The sequence below is a fragment of the Octodon degus genome, unplaced genomic scaffold, assembly GCF_000260255.1.
Source record: "Octodon degus isolate 3935 unplaced genomic scaffold, OctDeg1.0 scaffold00245, whole genome shotgun sequence".
In the NCBI taxonomy this organism is placed as follows: Eukaryota; Metazoa; Chordata; class Mammalia; order Rodentia; family Octodontidae; genus Octodon; species Octodon degus.
Window position 1 is genome coordinate 2,944,889 of NW_004524821.1, and position 13,502 is coordinate 2,958,390.

Consider the following 13,502-nt stretch of genomic DNA (forward strand, 5'->3'; position numbering starts at 1 on the left):
AAAAATGTTGCATGCAAGCTGCCTGTGCCCATTGTTCAGAGTATGTCCCCAGTGTTACCATTGCCAGTCTCCTTGCTGCTGGTCTTCCTCTAAATTGACTTTTCTTCTCTGACATTCCAAACTCTCTCCCATGCTTGACTGTTTCTCCTCAGCATTTTTCACTGTCCCTGCAAGACACTAGAATATGAGCTCTACCAGGGCAGGACTGTGATCTGTCATTTCCTATTCTTTCTCCAGCACATGGAGGTCTGACACACAGCAGATGCTCAATAAATATAACATAGTCAGGATGCTCAAAGGAAAAAGACCCAACAACCATAACACAAAGAAGAAAGTGACTTTTATTGCGTTTGTGTGTGGCTGTGAGTTCCATATGGTCTGAGTACCTGGGTGGTTCTCACTGCCAAGAATAGGGACCCGCTCCCTCCAAAACCAAATCTTGACACAAAAAATAAACAAATAAAAATATAGTGCAACAAAGAGGAGATCAACTCCCTTGTTTACACTTAGGAAGAGGGTTTTGAGAAGCTTCACAGGACATTGCAGCAAGACAGCCCAGTCCTTTCCAGAGTCCAACACCACTCCTCAGGACACAGCCTGCACCTCTGACCACCACTACAGCCTAGCACCATGACTTTTTGCTGAAAAAAGTACCAGCACAGGGAGAACATACCAACCAGTTTCCTTGCTCCTAATGTAGAACCTAGGATTTGCCTGTTAAACTCAGTCAGATCATGCCAGTCCTTGGCTCCTAATCTTCCATGGCTTTCCATCATACCCAAGTAAATTCTTAGTTTGTCCTGCAAAATCTGCTCATTCCCAACTTTACCTCTCCTCTCTTGTAGCACAGAGCATCCTGTCCTCTCTGGTCTTCTGGTGTTTCTCAAACACCAGGCTGGCTCCCATTTCAAGGCCTTTACACTTGTGCTTTCCTCTTCCTGAGATGCCTGGACACCTGCTCAGGTGAGTCCTATTAACACTTTTTTCCTACATATATAACTAAGATAAAGTCTAGGGCCCAGGGAGATGGCTCAGTAGAATAAGTGCTTGCCTGGCAAGTGCAGAGTTCTGAGTTAAATCCCTGGTACCAAATAAATAAATAAATAAATAAATAAATAAATAAATAAATAAAATCTAGCTTACATACTAAGCACAGTAAGAGGTTCACAATTACCAATAATAAAATAGCAAGTATTGTATTATTATAAAAGATACATGAATGTGATCTCTCTTGAAAACCTTAAGACACTGTTGGGTGTGTGTGTGTGTGTGTGTGTGTGTTTGTTTTTTGGGTTTTTTTGGTGGTACCAGGCATTGAACTCAGGACCTTGTGCTTGCAGGCAAGCAATTATTCCACTGAGCTATTCCCCCAAGCCCTGAAGGTCTTAAGACAAACACTAGTATTTCTGCTTCCTGGTCAAAACTCTGCTGTGCCTTGCCTGTTACTACCATCTAGTGAGTTGGATGAGAGCTCTGACCTGAAGGTAGGGCAGCTGTCTGATCAGTATAGGCAGCCTGATTGCTCAGGTTTTAGAGCACAAGAGGACTCTTGGCTCATGTCTAGTCAAACTGTTTAGGAAATCTTCCTCTCTGGAAAGCTTCCTAGATAATAACAGAAGAGCCTAAGATTCATCTGACCATGTTTGAATACTCCACAATGGATTACTTTTGTTTTATAAACAAACTGTAATTGGCCTGACCCACACATGCTTTCAAGTTACTTGCTCACATTAATGTGGGTGTATTTTTTTGCAGTATTGCAATCAAATCCAGGGCCTTGTGCATGCTAGGCAAATACTGTACCACTAAGCTATATCCTCAACCCAATTGTGGTCTTGAATCAAGTTTCTGGCTAGGCTGGGGATGTAAGCTGGTGGTAGAGTGCCTGCCTGAAAGTATGAGGCCCTGGGTTTAATGCTCAGCACAATCCCCTTTCCCCAATAAAGCTTTTTGTTATAAATTTGGATACAAGTTTTAGATTACATCTTCTCAGTAATTTTCTTCATATAGTTTCTAAGGACAAAACTTCAGGCCCTCAGCTGCTATTTAGAAAGTTTTCTGCTAGTGATGATACAATTCGCAGAACTGTTAAAAGCTACACAAAATATTTATGTACAGAAATATACAAAACATTGATGGAAAAGACCAAGCAGAAAGAGGCTTCCTCAGAAAGGGGAAATCTACACAAAGCATAAACAGTAACATTGAGCATATAGAGTCTATAGAGAAAGCTCAGAACATCATCATTGGTACTAAAGTCATTCTAATTATTCCAGGAATTTTGCTGCTACCCAAACAGAGGCAGAATTTATGAGCAGCTCTTAAGACTTCACCAAGGGTCAACTCAGATAAAGGCAGTATACAGTCACAGCCCAAACTCTGCTTTGGAATCAGAGATCCACTTTGCCAGTAATACTTCTTTACCCAAGGATTTGCCCCACTTGATCCTGGTCTTGTCTATCAAGTCTTAGGGTGCCAGGTGCCACTCTTTGCTTCCTTGGTTGCCATATCTCCTGTTTTCCTTCCTGGCCAAGATTTCAGGAAGCCATCAGTCTTCTCCTATCCTCCCTGAGACCTGACATCCAGACACTGTGGGTGATGGTGGTCACACTTCCCCAAGCAAATTATTGTACAATACTTATAAGTCAGGAAGACCAGAAGCAACTGGAGCAGAAAAGGCAAGCCGGAGATAATTTAAAATTACAAAAATGGAGAAGAAAAGACTTCAAATGAATCTTCTCAGGAAACATCAGCAAGAACCATTGTCTATAGAGAAAGAAAAAGTCATTAAGAGGATTCTGTGTGAGACCTGGGGACAGTGTTGTCGCTATTTAGCATTAGGGCTACTTCCTTTGACTCTTCTCAGACCACAACCCCATTCTTCTAAGGCTAAGAAACACACATCTGGGCAATACATGACACACAAATCACAAGGTACACTGGTCTATATTGGCAATTTTTAATGTTTTACTTGTGCAGAACTGAACTTCGCATTTAAAGGCACAGAAGGAATAAAAGGCAGTTCTCAGAGCCTGAAGTCACAAGAAAAAGATACTTGTTAAAAATTGCAGAGCTGCTCCACTTTAGCTGTAGGAAAATAAATAATGCAGTACTAAACTAAGTTTTAATTTTTATTATATTTCCATGTGAAGACATCACTCAAATGTCAGATGAGCAAAAGACTGATAACAAAGGTACATAGTCAACCCCACTTTGGAATAAATGCCCAGAAAGTAAACAGTATCAGTGAGAGGGGAATCTTAGACACAAAGCAAGTTCTCATTCAGAAAGTGGACAGAATTGAAGCAGTCAAACATACAGCTTTTAAAACTGGGAATCTTTCATGACAACTTTTGGAAAGTAAACATTATATACATATCAAGAATTATTAAATTTTAAAAACAGCTCCAGCCCTAATAGTACTTCTGACTACAGATACAAATTACAAAAATAAAAACCAACTCTTCTCCTTGAAAGACACAGAAAACTATATTTTTCCTGTAATCAAAGAGAATCAGTATTTGTCCATATGTCTCTTAAAATGTAATCTTTTCTTCAATATTCTGCCACTTTTAACATTATAAAACCTATTTAATATGGCAATTTCTGCTAAATGAAAGAATACACTATTTATTGAACAAAAGAATGAATGAGTACTGGGCATGGTGGTGCACACCTATAACCTCAGCACTCACAGAGGCAGGAAGATTAATGTGAGTTCGAGGCCAGTGTGAGCTGCATAATGAGTTCAAGCCCAGCCTGAATTACACAGTAAGATCTTGACTCAAAACTTTTTTAAAAGTTAAAAAAAAAAAAAGGAGAATGAATGAAAAAAAAACCCTAATGTACCCAAATGGGACCATAGGTACCAGGTAGAAACAAAAGCAAAAACAGGCATTAAAAAAAAAAGACATTGATTTAAAACATGCAACATGTAATTTCTAATTTCAAATCACTATTAGAAATTCCTGATCAGTGGGCAGCAAGAGAAAGAGGAGATCTGAAATCTGGAAAACAGCAGAGCATGTTTCTAACAACTATCATTTAAGTAACACCACCCTTACCAACCATTATCTCTCTTATTGAAAACACTGATTGGCCAGGGTAAATCACAACAGTATGAAGGTAAAAACAAATTTCAACTTAGCCACAAGTATCAGGATTCAGGACTGTTTCTGTTTTGCAGAAAGGATCAGCGGAGGTGGAGGTGCCCCCTCTCCATGTGCACCCCACACAGCCCTTACAAGCAGACCCACATGCATGAATACATAAAACAAGTTCTGCATTTTTTAAAATAACAAACTGATGGAAAACGAGAGGTCAAACTATACCTTTAAAAACATTAAGCTTCAAAAATTTATCCAGTGTTTTAAGAAATTATTAAAATCATTTTTGAAATGAGATATTAAATGTATTTACACATGGGCTTTTCTGTACCTAATTATTTCTCTCTTAAAAGGAAAACAAAAGTTTAAAAACATCAAGAGCAGGAACATGCTGCCAAGACAGAAATAATCAGAAATGTCTTCAGTCACAAACTCTAGGCATCTTAGTCTTGTTTTGTATTTTTCAGTGCCTGAAGTCTCTCTAGTAGCGGAGGATGAGAATAATGCCACATTGAAAACAACCAGTCAGAAACAGGGAATCCCAAATTATCTTTGTTTAGTTTGATCAAAGCAGAATATAAGTCTTTGGCCTTCCCGAGTTTCCTGGCAAATGCATCAGCTTGGAACTCAAATCTGCGGCTTAGGACTGTGAGGCAAAAAGAAAGAACCTGGAAAAGGAAAGGAAGAGAGTTTTAGCTGCCCTGCTCTGGTAGCTCTCTATTGTCACTGAAGGTTCCAAAGCTGACTGCTCAGCATATAAGAAAGGCAAGTGAATGAAGGGGCCCAGGGTGGCATGATTATTATAAATAACTGAGACTTTTTCTACATGAAAACAAACCAGAAATAGGTATATATGCACATGAATATCATCCTTACTAAAAGAAACTGCTGCTTTTTTAGCTGGGTGTGGTTGTGTACACCTGTAATCCCAGCACTCAGGAAGCTGAGGCAGGAGGATCCCTGTGAGTCTGAGGACAATCTGGCATACATAGTGAGTTCAAGGCCAGGCTGAGCTACATTGTGAGACCCTGTTTGTCTTTAAAACAGTACTACTACTACGACTACTACTACTACTACTACTACTACTACTACTTGTAGTTTTTCAGAATCTGCCATGTGCCAAGCACTGAGGCAAGCATTTTATGTGTTCTCCAGCAAGCTATTTCTGTTCTAAGGTTGAGGAAGGTGAAGCTCAAGACATCAGACAACTTTCAAGAAGCCACACAGATAGGTTTGATGCTGCCCTTTGGGAGGCCAAAGCCAATGCACAGGGCCTTCTACAGTCAGACTGTAGTCACAGGAATTTGTATACAGACTTTGGGCTGGGAACGCAGGCTCAGTGGCAAAGTGCTTGCCCATCAGGTACGAGGCTCTGAGTTCTTGATCACCTACCCTTTAAACAATACTGACAGGGCCTGTGATATAGCTCAGCAGCATAAACACCTGCCTGGCAAGCACAAGGTCCTAAATTCACTCCCTGGTACCACAAAAAAAAAAAAAAGAAAGAAAGAAAGAAAGAAAGAAAGAAAGAAAGAAAGAAAGAAAGAAAGAAAGAAAAAATAAAGAATAAAGAATACTGACAGTCTTCACCAAGATTATCCTAAAAAACTGCCACAGCTCCAGATAATCTCAAAACTCAATTTTCTGTAAGTATTCTGACCCATGGTAGTATCATCAGAATAAATATACAACTTATGAGGACTTTTATTACATGGAAATTTCCATCTGAAAATATAACTCCTGCCAAGTATGGTGGCCCATTTCTGTAACCCAGCACTCTGGGAGGCTGAACAGGAAGATCATTGGCTCAGGCTCAGCTAAGACTATTTAGTGATTTATTGAGACTCTATCTCAAAAGTTTAAAAAATTATAAAAGGGGTTGGCAGTATCTTGGCGCAAAAGCCCTGGTTTCTATATCTAGTATGAGAAAGACAAGAAGGAGGGAGGATAAAAGGGTAGGAAGGAGAGGAGAAGGGAAGAAGGGAGGAAAGAAGAAAAAAGGAGGGAGTAGAAAGGAGAAATATATAGTATATGCCTGGAATTACAGCTACTCAGGAGGCTGAGACAAAAGGATTACAAGTTCAATATAATTTAATTGAGGGGAGAAACTTGTTTGTAAACTGAAGTATACAAGTATTAAAATATTTTAATACAAAAAAGTTTATAAAGGTTCAAAAAAGCAGTTGTTAATGTGTCAGTAGCAGAGCTTCAAATAAAGTCTGGGAATTCCTTAACTACTACTGAATTTTGCTTAAAATTTCCCATCAAATGTTGACATACTTTTTGGAGCAGAATTATGAACTGAGGTGGGCATGATGGTACATGTTTGTGATCCTATGTAGCTGGGAAGATCAGTGAGAGGCAGTTAACTTCTGTAGCCCTTTTTTATTTTGAGGTAAGGTTCTGATAAATTATATTGAACTTGTAATCCTTCTGTCTCAGCCTCCTGAGTAGCTGAAATTCCAGGCTTTTGTTATTTATGGTTTTTTGTTGTTATTGTTTTGTTTTTTTGAGACAGGGCCATACAACTTGGTTCAATCTAGCCTCAAGCTCTTGATCTTACTGTCTCAGCTTCCTGAGCACTAGGATTATACCAGTAAGCATATAGTCCCATACTTGATTCACTTAAATGTTTTTTACTTCTTCATCTGTTGTTGAGCTGATAATCATTGCTATTGTATGATTTACCATTAAAGTCTGTTCAATTTTCTTCTTTTTTTTTTCTTTCTTTCTTTCTTTTTTTTTTTTTGAGACAGGGTCTCAGTAGGTGGTCCAGGCTGGCTCTGAACTCACTATGTAACCCAGGCTAGCCTTGAACTCTCAGAAATCCTCTTGCTTCATGTTCCTGAGTTCTGGGTTACAGGTATCCAGCCAGTTTTCTTTTTTAACCTGTTTTACACTGGATCACAAATCAGATAATCAAGTTCACTGCATAGTAGCTGCTGACCTCCAACTGAACAGGACAGTCTTCCCTACATAAAGATGGGAGTGCTGCTAGTGATTATCTTCAGTGGCCTATATTAGGATTGTTCAGAGGTTTTTCCCTCCCTTTCCTTATACTTAGTATTTGAGTTTTCTCCCCTGCACTTATATTTAGTAGTTGAGCTCAAAATATACCTACATAAAGATGGGATATTTGTGTTATTTTAGGCAGCTGGTCATAAATCCATACAATTATATAGCCTTTCTTAGTATGGCCATACATACACTCAATTATCATTGGCTTTGTTTCCTCACACAGAAGATTCTGCCCAAGCACAGTGAACACATGGCCTAGGGACCCCAGGATGTGGCCTCCCAATGTTGGTCTTCATTTACTAAATCTCTGAGGCACATGTAATATCAAGGTTTTCACTGCCTAAGTCTAATTCTCTACTCCCACTCCACATAAATGCTTGTATGCATGTATTTATTTGTGCTTGGATTTTTCTGTTACCTTTTCATAATGGCTGATCAGGGGACTAAAAGACAATTTCAACTATCTGTTAAGGCTGTACAGTTTTGTTAACTTCTTTTTATAGTATCCTAAAGGACTTAGAAGTACAAAAGGGAAAGTGTTATGTGAGAGAAATTTTAAAGTATACATTACCTCATTGTAAGGTGAAAAAATAAACTGGAAGATGATCAGTAGTCCAATTAGAGTAGGCTGGCTATCATAAAAACCAAATGCAGCAAAAAGCTCCTTTCGACCAATTAATACAGCAAATAAGAAAAAACACAGGAAAGAATTTGTCTAGAAAACAACATGAAATTTTAAGTTATTGCTGAGCACTGGGGGATAAGCAGCACCACAAAAGCATAACAGGGAATCATGATGGAATTTTAAGTGAGATAATGTGAACACAGCAAAAGTTACTTAGGTAGTTACTTTTAATTTCAAAGGGAAAATAAACATTTCCCAAATGCATAAATGTTAATGTTAAATGTTTTCTACAAAGGAAGGCTTGAGCTGGTCTCTTACAATTGAGAGTCTGATGTAATCAATAGAAATGGGATATTTTCTCTCCAAAGTGAAGGAGCTAGAACGATTCTGCATTTGTTTTAGAAGTTCACAATCAGACACAAATCCTCCAAACCAACCATAACATGAAGCTCCAAAGCAACAGGTTTCCCTTGAGTCCTCCTTAGGACTTTAGAAACTATACAGAACAGTTAGGAAGATCAAAGAAAAAAAAGGATCCATCTTTACCAATACACAAGAAAAGAGAGGAACCCCAAAAGCCTGTACCAAACAATAAACTTGTTCAAGTAAACATGGAAAACAAATATCATTTTTTTCTCTTAGAAACATGGAGGCCATACATACTATAATTAATTGTGCTGCTCTGAACTACTTACCAGGTTAATCCAAATGCTGCTGATTAACACCAGAGCCCAGGCCCTGTGACTTAGCCCTAATCATACAGTGAGTTCACATTTGCCCCAACAGAAAACTCGCAATGAAGATGTCCAGGTGCATAGTTTAGTTTGTCCATTTTTGTCAAGTAACTATTGTCCTTTTGAAAATAACATTTGGGTTGCTACTGGGCCCTCCTAGATTTAGAATGAATTCCTGGCCATGTATGGGACATCTGAGCTGCTCCTCCTGAGTTAGATGTTATGGAGCCACATGGCCAGAAACTGGTATGCCCAGGGCATCCACCATCAGGTGGCTGTGTATGCAAAGGTGTGCAAATGAAGCAAACCAGAAGACAGAAGGACACTAACAAGCAGGTGTTTCTTCTCTAGTGTGCTGATTCCTGACGCTGTTCTGCCTCTCAATCAGTCTTTCTTCATGAGGAGTCCCCTACAGTCATTCAACTGAGGAAGAGTAAAACACTGCAGCCTGTGATATACATGACAATACAATATGCCATCTTGGAAGGCAGTGCAAAGGGAAGCACTCTCAGCCAGGGCAACTTGAAGTAGACTGTCTCACTGTGTGCTCAGTGGAGGACATACAATGATGTACTGGCAGCAGGCTACCAATGTTTAGATGAATGAGGGCTAAAGAATGAACCAGAGCGGGGATAGCAAACCTTCTAGAGCTTTCAATGATAACAAACAGCTGTCAGTGGCATGCATGCCACAGGTTCACCACCACTGAACTGTGATAGAAAATTTATACAATCTTATAGTAAAAATTAAAAATCAATCAGTAGCCTGTGCTATGTTGAGACAGGAAATGCTCATGTTGCTTGCCACATAGTTAGACTGCAAAATTCAGCCTTGACTGTATCCAGCTGCTTCTTTCAAATAGCTGGCTAGGGTCAACCTGACCACATTCAGCTATAATATCTGTGTTTTTCTACTTAAAACATGTATATATTTTTTATTTCAGCTTACTTCAAGGACTTTATTATGCTTTATGCCCAGAACAGACTGGCTCAGTCAAGGATGCATTCAACTCTACCTGCTCTGCTCTAACCTCCTTCCTCACAAAATTACTCTTATGTAATGATAAACATTTCCTTTGAAGTAAACCTGCTTAAAACAAATTTGTCTAGCAACATATGACTTGTAATCCACATAACCAATCATATAATAATCAGCTATCAGCTTTGTACTTCCTGCTTGCAAATTGTATTTAAACTGAACTCAAAAGAGACTTTGGGCTGATGACTTGGAACTGGTTCCCATCAGTTTGCTAAACACCTGCCTTCCAAACTCCTCAGAGCAGAGCAGTTTCCTTTTGGTCCTGGATTTTTCCCACAATAGAACTACAGGACTGCCATTGGGAGATTTAGGGAAAAGATACGTGGGAAGCTTCCAGAATCAGTCCAGAGGATGCTAATCCTCTGGCTTGATGTGCTATTCACTAGAGTCCCATGAGGAGAGGAGGCTCTTGATGATCAGCTGCAGATGATTGCTCTGTGCTAGTCAGCTAGCCTCTTTTCCAGACACTTCAGAATTTGGTCAAGGGACTCATGAACAATGGCTAAGAGAAGGGTTTAGTGTATTAGTGAACAATAGACTTCTCCCCACTGGCTCCTGATGGTTCCAATCTATCAGGAGATGCAACTGACCCTAGTCCTGACAAGGTATCAGTTTATAGAGACCAGCCCACCAGGATGGCAGGCCAATTCCCACCTAAGACTCATAGAAGGCTCCATATGCTCAGAAGCAATCCATAGAATTTAGTGCTGCTTCATCCACTGTGTGGAAATCTGCTCATTCTGATGTATTAATATCCAGAGAAGGAATGTTATTGGAATTAATTTCTTCTTTATATTTCCCACAGCTTTCAGAGAAATTACTTTTAAATGATCAAACATTTTTTAAAAGCATGTTAACGTAGCTCAGTGGTATAGTGCTTGCCCGCATTTCCAAGGCCCTGCATTTTATACCCAGCATGAGAGGAGGCATTTTAATATGAATTTATGTATGTTTGTTCCTTTTGATAGTAACAGCTTTTACATCTGAACAACTCTGAATGTGGTGACTATGATGGTGATAACAATAAACATTTATATAACAGTCACTTCAGTTTAGGTAGGCCTCCAGCAGTTATTTAATTTTTAGTTCTATGAGGTATCATCAGTCAATGAAAGAAGAAATGGCTAAGAGAAGTTAACGAACTTGCCTGAGGACACAGAGGAAATTGAGGCAGGGAGCCTCAATGGAAGTCTCCATAGGAAGCCTGGCTATTAAAGTTTCTTTTTTTGTGGTACCTGGGATTGAACCTGGGGTGTCCTATGACTGAGCTACATTCTCAACCCTTTTTATTTTTATTTATGTTTTTGTGGTACTAAGGATCAGACCCAGAGTGTTCACACTAAATTATATCCCCAGACTTTTGGAAAAATTTTGAAGCTGGGTGTGGTGGCACTTGCATATAGTACCAGCACTCAGGAGGTTGAAGTAAGAGGAGCACAACCAGTTCCAAGCCAGCCTGGGCTACTGTGTTAGTTGATACATTGCATCACCTTGGCTGAATCAGCTCCAGCAGATCGCAGCATGGGGGCCTAGCCCTGCAGGTGGGCAGGGCCCAGGAACTGAGAAAGCCAGGAAGCCGCCCTGCCTGGTTCCTGCCATCCTGCCCGTTTCGGTGGAGAAATCCGAGTCTTTGGAGGAGCTTGATCTTGGCAGCCGCACCACTTTGGAGGAGCTCCGATCTTCACTGTGGAGCGCTGGCCTTCGCAGTCAGCGCAGAAGGAAGAGAGAGGCTTGATGGATGCCGAAGCTGCTGCTCCTCCTCTGCTCTTCATTGTTTTCTCTCAATGAACTGCTGTCATTTGCCTTGGAGCCAGCGGAATATGGACTGAAACCTCCAATAACTGTGAGCTAAATAAACCTTTCCTTCCTTCATTTTGAGTGTCGGGTATTTGTCCCAGCAACGAGTAAAAAGTAACTAAGACAGCTACATAGTGAGTTCAAGGCCAACCTGAGCTATAAAGTGACACCCTGTCTCCAAAAACAGGAGCCAGAATATAGCTCAGTGGCACAAGTGACTGCCTGGCAAGTGCAAGGTCTTGAGTTTGATTTCTGGGATCCCCCTCCCTGACAAAAAATTGAGACAGGGTCTTATTAAATTACCCAGCCTGAGCTTAAAGTTATTATCTTTTGCCTCAGCTTCTTGAAGAGCTAGAATTACAGGCGTGTGCTATGCCTTCTGGGCTCAAGTCTGTCATATATCTCTCTAGTATATGACCTCTTATACCTGCCATACTTCTAAATTGGTGACTGTGTTATAAAAATAAATCATCACTTCAAACTTACCTGGCTAATAATGATATTTTTGACTGTGTGTCCCAACTTCCAGTGCCCCAGTTCATGGCCCAGTACAGCAAGCACCTCCTCATTTTTACATCCTTGTTTCTTATTCTGAATAAAACAATAAAAAGAAAAAAAAATCAACAACCTGCAAAACGTTTGTACCTTCTAGTGTAGTAATATCCCACTATAGACTTTTGTGTGTAACAAAACATTCCCTAAAACACCATTCCATGTGAGACATGGGTTAAGCACTGAAGACGCAATCACCAACAAGGCACATGTTCCCTGACTTTGCTAAGATTATAAGCACATGTGCTACAGTGGGCTGTTTGTTATTACTGAAAGCTCTAAAAGGTTTGCCACCACTGGTCTAGAGTAATTTAGATTCAGAAAAGAAAATGTAAATTTTTATCAATAAGATAATAGATAAAATCATATGAAGACCATATTATAAAGCCATTAGAAATTTTGTTTTTAAGGGCTATATTCTGACATGGGGACTTGCTCATGACATATGCAATCAAGAAATTACATAAGAGTGATCAAAATTACATTAAATTCTTACTTAATTTAAAATAATTACAGTAAAAGATATTGTCATTAATCTTCCTCAAAATTCTCCCCTTACTTCAAACACATTTATTCACTGTATTTCCACTTTCCAAAGCATTTTTGAAATCCTCTTTCATTAGTGTTTTTACAAGATGTAATTAAAAATACAGTGAAGATTATGGCTTCAGGCTATCCAACAGAAAAACAGGCTCATAAAAACATTGCAGTGTGTCCTTATCTACCTTATTCACTGGATTTGGCCCTGTGTGATTTCTGGCTCTTCCCCAAAGTCAACAATGGCCACAAAAGGTAAATGTTTTGAACCAGTTGAGGATACCAAGAGCCATGACAGTACAGCAAGGACACTCATGAAAGAAGAATTCCAAAACTATTTCAGAATGTGGTAAGAATGATGCAATAAGTGTGTTTGAAGGACAAGAGAATATTTTGAGAGATCTTAATGGCCATGTGTCTTTTACTGTGATACATTTTTGAAAATTAAACATTCACTGTATTTTTAAATCATACCTTATACATTTTTTAGATGTGTTTTCAAAGACTATGTCCTCACACAGGAAATGGTTTAGTGGGTGAAGAAAGCAGAAAAAACTAACAGAAAGTGTAACTAAGTGTTAACAGTTATTTCTATGCATTTGAACTACAATAATGTAAAATTATTAGATATTTGTTTTCCAAATTACATGTAAGTATCTTATTTTAATCATGACTCAAAAATACATGAGGAAGGATTTGGGAAATAATTTGGTGATTTAAATGCCTGTCTGTCAAGTGCAAGGATCAGGTGCAATCCCTGGTACCACATGCCGTGAGGGCTCCAGAACCTACCTCAGGCACATTGTGCCAGCCACCAAGACCATGAACGGTGGCACACTCCTCTGATCACAGCCCTGGTGAGGCTGCAACAGGAGTATCACTCTGAGTCTGATCTGTGTAGCTGTGTAGCAAGACCTTGTACCAAATACATCAATCAATGACTACATAAATAAATGATTTTTAAAAAACATAAGGACCCAGAGCACAGGCCCAGAGAGTGAGTGAGACGACCTGGGGCCCGCTGGATCCTCATTCAATTCAGGCTGCAGGCACATCAGGGAACCATTCAGCAGAACTCCCTGCAAAGAGGCTAGA

General features: G+C 39.5%; 1 protein-coding gene across 5 annotated transcripts in view; it reads right to left on the reverse strand.

Moving 5' to 3' along the window:
- Positions 1-391: 391 nt before the first annotated feature.
- The window catches only part of Zmpste24 (zinc metallopeptidase STE24), an 81,630-nt gene continuing 68,519 nt past the window's right edge, over positions 392-13,502 (reverse strand). For 3 of the 5 annotated variants that reach the window (XM_023706208.1, XM_023706212.1, XM_023706210.1), the window contains 3 exons: positions 11,805-11,909; positions 7,696-7,839; positions 3,768-4,774 (listed from right to left, as the gene is read on the reverse strand). In XM_023706208.1, coding sequence (XP_023561976.1) covers positions 4,550-4,774; positions 7,696-7,839; positions 11,805-11,909 — 474 coding nt within the window. In that variant the 3' untranslated portion in view covers positions 3,768-4,549. Of the gene's footprint in view, positions 2,767-3,767; positions 4,775-7,695; positions 7,840-11,804; positions 11,910-13,502 lie in introns of those variants that run through there. The other 2 variants (XM_023706211.1, XM_004645969.2) reach the window with 2 other exon arrangements.